The sequence below is a fragment of the Mesoplodon mirus genome, assembly GCF_964341445.2.
Source record: "Mesoplodon mirus genome assembly, contig: HAP1_SCAFFOLD_917, whole genome shotgun sequence".
NCBI classification, from domain to species: domain Eukaryota; kingdom Metazoa; phylum Chordata; class Mammalia; order Artiodactyla; family Ziphiidae; genus Mesoplodon; species Mesoplodon mirus.
Genome location: NW_028295128.1, coordinates 151,150 through 157,597, shown reverse-complemented (window position 1 = coordinate 157,597; position 6,448 = coordinate 151,150). Strand labels below are relative to the sequence as shown.

Genomic DNA, 6,448 nt, shown 5'->3' with positions numbered 1-6,448 from the left:
GGTAAGTTTTATTATGCTACAGGTACAGATTATATAGACTAGAAAAGGGAAGGTTGCCAGACGGTGGTTTACATTATCTAATGACTGTCTCGGCTCAAGGTTAACTTCCCTGGGAGAAAACCCATAAACCCAGAATCATCCAAAATAACCTGCATGTGCAGGGGGAGACAGCTTTGCTTGTCTCATTTTACTTTCTTTCTGATTTCTGGGCCCTGGTGATTTATCTCCCATGGAATGGAACAAGGAGGGGAACAAGTAGGGACAGTCCCTTTGAGCAGCAGCGGCATGCCTGGCATGTCCGAAGGTGCTCTCAAGGCTGACTGCTTCCCACACATATGTTGGCTTGTTTAAGCCTCAAGCCCTCGATCCTTTGTTGAAATACAATAATTTCATTCCTATGGTTTTCAATACCAAAAACTCTACCTCCAGGAGGGTTAAAGTCTAATTTGTACTCCAAACCAAGTAGCAGTGCAGTTCGCTACTACTGAGGCTGAATCCATAAAGACTTCAAGACCACGACCAGAAGACAAGTTATTATATATAATACCCTAGAAGGCCTGAAACATAATTATCATATACATAGCTGGTCCTTCAGAGCTTTTTACCTATAACATGTTTTTTGATGAAAGTTATTTAATGTACTGGAGATAACTGTGAACTACTGATCAAATATTTGAATACTTATACTTACCCGGAATTTCATTTCTGCTGAAAGAAAAAGGAAGAACAGGACTCACCTAAAACAAAACAAACTTTAGAAATGAAAGTAAACATCTTATCACACACTATCACTTTTGGAAGCAGCATAGAGGGGCAGTCAACAGTAAAACACTGGTGAAATAGGACAAAACTCTAGGCCAAAAATCCATTATTATTATCATCAGTCACAGTACCACAACTGTGCCCTTCATAATTAATAAGCACTCCTAAGAATCTTCATTTGGCACCAGATGATGTGTTTAAGAGAAACACTCTAGGAGGTTTTGAATCAGACTTGGTTTTTGTTAGCCAAGTTACAGGAGAATTTTTAAAGTGGGGGGAAGGGAAGAAGGAAACGGACCAGAAAAAGAATTGAAGCCATCATCTACAAACCAACAAAGCACTGAGAGTTCCAAACGTTATGTCAGACACTAAAATGACTGACACAGGCTCAAGCGGTTTATAAAACCTAGAAAAAGACTACACCAGCAAAGTCCCCATTTATCTGTAGAGTTCAGAAACTAAAACAAGGAATATTTCAGCTTAACACCTGATCTCAAGAGAATCATATACACTTCACATGAATAAAAATACCTGAAACCAAACATTTTTAAAAGCTCCAATACCCAAAATAGAAAGAAAAAAATTAATTCAGAAGACTCAATCCATCCATGATAATCACAAAACGGCTGGGCAATCTCTATCTCCCTTCCACACTAACCATCCATCCCCTGGAAGACCAAGGCAGATCAGACCTTCCAGACTTACCTTCCAGACCTTCCAGACACCTGGCTGTGGCAAAATTCGATGGAATCTCCTTGTGGAACAGCAGTTTCCCATCTCTTGTGTCTCTCCCTGTCATGATCATGCAGGAAGCAAGTCTGGCTGTGCTATTTCTTATCATTGTGTGTCACCCATCTGCAACATGATATTGAAAAAGTAGTTCCCTTGCCCCCAGAAGGCTGAGGCTCAGCTACAGGGGTAATTCTCCTGGGCACACAGTCATTATTTAGGCCGACTCAGTGACTTCAACAGGCTTAATCATGTGATCAGGCTTGTTGCCAGCTGCATAATGCTCCCACATCTGTAGATAGAGCCACTCTAGTTCCATCGTGTATTGTTTGGTGTTGAACAGAGGGCTAGATGTTCTCTGCTTCCAGACTTTGCCACGAATTTTCTTCAGGTATTCTACATCAGTTCCCAGTTTCACAGCTATCTCTTCATATTCTTGTCTATTTTTAGCAATCAGCTCAAGACAGCCTAAACAAGTGAGCTGGGAAGCTGCAACTCGGGAAGCAAGAGTCTCTCCTGGCATAGTCACCATGGGGGTCCCTGCCCAAAGGACGTCCATCCCTGTGGTGTGTCCATTACAGAGTGGAGTGTCCAAGCAGACATCAGCCAGCTGGCCTCTCCGAACATGTTCCTCTTTAGGAGCAACAGGGGAAAAAATGAGACGGTTCGGGCGAAGGCCCATATTTTGTGCGTACTGTTGAATATTAGCTTCTCCTGCTGCTGGAAAACGCAACAGCCACAGTACACTATTGGGAACATGCTTCAGAATATTTGCCCACACCTGCAAAGTAGATGGGTCAATTTTGTATAACTGATTAAAGTTACAGTACACAATGGCATCTTCCGGTAACCCGTACTGAGAACGTGTGGTTACAATAATGGTACGGGGAACCTCCTCTCCAGTGGCAGCCTTAGTGTTGATCAGGGTAGTTGCCAGTCCATTGCTAATATTGAATCCATTAATTGTAATCTGAATTTGTCCTCTGTTAATCATTTCAATAACTGCTTCTGCAACAGTATTCATAGGAATGACAGGCATATTAAGAGTTGTATTACTGCTGTCTGCGTTGTCTTCTCCATCAGGACATTTCATCTTGACTATTTGCACATCTGATAGACTATCAAGAAATGCTTGGAGGTCGATGCCATTCAGCACAATCCGATTGTCATAAATGTGCCCATTGGACTTAAAATCGATGACGGCTTTTTTCTTCAGGTGAGGGAACATATTAGCATGGTCACCAATAAAGAAAGTATGGGGCATATAAGCCAGTTTCTCAGAATACTGCTCAGCAACTTCAGCAGGTGAAGTTTCCTGATCAGTGATGATATAATCCATGAAAAGCGCGCCACTAGTCCCAGGGTACCCCAGCCACATTGCCTGAATAGGAGCTGGCCTGAGAGCAAAGAGTTCATTTCGAGCACCCCTGGTATAACCATTCAGATTTACAAGGATGTGTATACCATCTTGATGGATGCAATCAGCTGCTTTCCCATTGCATGGAATCTGAGAAAGATCAATGAAATGATTGGCTTCTGCCATCACCTTCGCTCGGAAGTTTGTGCCATCATGTGGGCTCAGGGCATAACAGAATATCTCAAATGTATCAGGATTGTGCATGCCTGGAATAGACTGCATAAGATGAGAAGTAGGATGATTCCCAAAGTCAGAACTCACGTATCCTACACGCAGTCGACCATCACTGAGCTTCAAGTCTTTTGGATGTTCATACGGTGGTTTATGAAGGACACTTATATTAGCCAAGCAGAGGTTCCCATGCCTCTCAGCAATAGCCTTCCTGAAGCCATGAGAAAGAGGATAGAGCATACTATGATGAGGCTGCACAGAAGGCAACCTATTCTTCTCCAACTGGTCAGCCACAATGCTGACCAACTTCTTCATTCGCTCATCATAGTCTGTCCAATCACAGACAACCTGCAGGCAATGAGCCAAATTACAATAAGCGTCAGGAAAGTCAGGTTGAAGCTTCAGAACAGTGCGATAAGAAGCAATTGCTTCTGGAATATTCCCTGAATCGTGGTGAATGGAAGCCAGATTGCTGTGGGCCTCCGCAAATGCAGGGCTGATCTGAATGGCATGAGTATAACACTGCAAGGCTCCCTGAACATCCTGCATCTCCCGTAGGGTGTTTCCCATATTGCAGTAGGCATCAGCAAAGGTAGGACTGATTCGAATAGCCTCCTTATAATGCATCAGAGCTTCATGCAGTTTTCCCTGCTGCTTCAATACACTTGCTAAATTTGAATGGGCATCAGCAAAGTCTGGGCAGAGCTCTAATGCTTTACGATACAAGCGAACTGCCTCTTCACTGTTTCCCTGTTCTCCTTTGATATTGGCTAGGTTATTCAGAGAGTCTGCATGGGTGGGACACAGCCGGAGAGCTGTATGATAACAATCTTCTGCTTCAGCAACACTGACCTTCTCTTTGAGAGCGTTTCCTAGGTTGCAGTAAGCATCAGGGAAATGTGGTTGCAAGTCAATAGCTCGCCTGTAGGTGTCTATTGCCAGATCCATCAGGCCTTGCTCATGGTATACACAAGCCAGGTTGCCATGTACCACTGCATGATTTGGACTCAAGCTTAGGGCACGAAGGTAAGCTGCCACGGCTCTGTCAAAAATCCGTGCCTCATTGAAGACATTTCCTAAATTGATATAAGCATCCAGAAAATTGGGGTCAAGGGTGACAGCCTTTTCAAAGTGATGAATTGCAAGCCAAATCTCCCCTTGCGCATTGAAAACACAGCCAAGATTACTCCAAGCTACTGCAAAGTTCGGTTGCGTCTCAATTGCTTTCAAATAACATGCCTTGGCTTCTTCTAAGCCACCCAGGGCTTTGAGCAGGTTCCCCAGGTCACTGCGAACACAGTACAAATAAGGATTGTACTGAAGAGCAGACACGTAAGCTTGTACTGCCCCTTCCATGTCGCCTGCTGCTACCAATGCGGCTGCCAGGTTAATATAACCATCGATGAAATCTGGTTTGAGATGCAATGCATGCCGGTAATGCTCAGTTGCTTCCTGCAACTGCCCTCTTTCCTTGTACACATTCCCCAAATTCGAATAGGCTTCTGCCAGAAGAGGGTTCTGTTTAATTGCCAGAGTACTAAAGTGGGCAGATCTGTCCAGCCTTCGACACTGGAAGTGTATAGATGAAAGTAATAAAAGTACACCAGTATTGCCTGGCTCTTGTCTCCAGAGCTGCATGCAGTGTCTCTCAGCTGTCTCAAAATCTCCTGCCTGATATTCTCGATGTGCCAACTCAGCTAACCCTTGGAAGGAAAGCATACGTTTCGTTGGTTCTGTGCTGTCGGCCACGTTGCCCACGGAAGACGCCATCTGGAGCTTCTGGAGAGAGTGAAAAAAGGGGGTAATTGAGTCCCGCTGCCGCCACTACTGGCAAGAACGTTTCTAGAGGGAGCAAACACGAGCGCAGCAGCCGTACCACTGCTTTGGCAGGCTTAAGCGGCGGCAACAGTTACAGGCACCGAACCTTAGGAACTCTGGTTGGCCATCTACCTCTCATGCTCTTGAAATCTTAATTCTTAACCCTGCCCTCTTCCACCATTTTTCTCCTAATCAGGGAATAAAAATTACCTATCCATTTGCCTTAGAAGAAATCAAAAGTCAGTAGTCCAAACACTTTTTAAAATATTGTTTTCTGTCCAGTTGGAAATGAAATACATGATTGACTTTTCTTCATCATTCATATAGTCAACGTGGAAAACATTAGGGCCATGAATTGCAATACAGTAAGATGAGAAAATTTTAAATTGGCCTTCCCAAACCACTAATAAGTAACCGATGTTGTATATAATGCTAAGATCTTAGAGACTGAGTTTGATATTTTAAAAGTTCTGAAAACATTAGCTAATTTCTCCTCATCAAATTTCTCATGACTCAAACCTGAGTATTACTTTTTAAAAGATAAATCTATTTATTTTTATTTATTTATTTTTATTTTGGCTGCATTGGGTCTTCAGTGCTGCGTGCAGCCTTTCTCTAGTGGCGGCGAGTGGGGGCTACTCTTTGTTGTGGTGCCGGGGCTTCTCATCACAGTAGCTTCTATTGTTGTTCCACAACTCTATGGGTTCCTTTTTAGGTCCTACGAAGAACCCTAGAAATTAGTTCATGTAATTATAGGTTTTTGCAAAATTGTCAAAAGTGAGATATTTTAACTTCCATCAGGTAAGACCAGCGTCTATTTCTTTGCCAATTTTCCTTCTATCATAGTCCGCTATGTTGGATCATATTGGATTGGTCACAGGCTTTTTTGAAATCTGGCTAAGGACATGTTTTAAGTGAGGCTATTATGTGATTTTCAGACACCACCATATGTAACTGACTGTATAATATCCCATTACAGGAATAACTTCCAGTACTCTTACTGACTACTCTACTGACTTAACTAGCACAAGACACAGAAGCGTAAGGACAAAAACCACCTTACAGTATAGCCATGTCTTGCACTTCACAGCTCTCAAAGCATGTGCATTTGAAGAAGAAAAAAAGAACTGAAAAATATAAAACCAGAAGTTATTCTGTGGAAAATTATTTCAATCACCAGGCATGTGAAAGATAAGTCAAAGATTCAGTTTTCTTCAATGCTTAGTCAAAACGGAAATTTCCTGCTGTCAAGAATATACTCCAGGGCTTCCCTGGTGGTGCAGTGGTTGAGAGTCCACCTGCCGATGCAGGGGACACGGGTTTGTGCCTCGGTCCGGGAAGATCCCAAATGCCGCGTAGCGGCTAGGCCCGTGAGCCATGGCCACTGATCCTGCATGTCCGGAGCCTGTGCCCCGCAACGGGGAGAGGCCACAACAGTGAGAGGCCAGCATACCGCAAAAACAAAAAAACAAAAAAAAATATACTCCAGGGGCTTCCCTGATGGCACAGTGGTTAGGAAGCCACCTGCCAATGCAGGGGACACGGGTTCGA

The 6,448-nt window shown here is 43.5% G+C and overlaps 1 protein-coding gene across 1 annotated transcript; it reads right to left on the bottom strand.

The window, feature by feature from the left end:
- Nucleotides 1–1,463: 1,463 nt before the first annotated feature.
- On the bottom strand, nt 1,464–5,018 carry LOC309797715 (UDP-N-acetylglucosamine--peptide N-acetylglucosaminyltransferase 110 kDa subunit-like). Its single transcript, XM_082646154.1, has one exon. The coding sequence runs from the start codon at nt 4,847–4,849 to the stop codon at nt 1,709–1,711; it is 3,141 nt and encodes a 1,046-aa protein (XP_082502280.1). The 5' UTR covers nt 4,850–5,018; the 3' UTR covers nt 1,464–1,708.
- Nucleotides 5,019–6,448: the final 1,430 nt, after the last annotated feature.

Coding starts and splice junctions, on each gene's coding strand:
- LOC309797715 (XM_082646154.1), bottom strand. CDS start 4,849: ATGGCGTCTTCCGTGGGCAACGTGGCCGACAGCACAGAACCAACGAAA.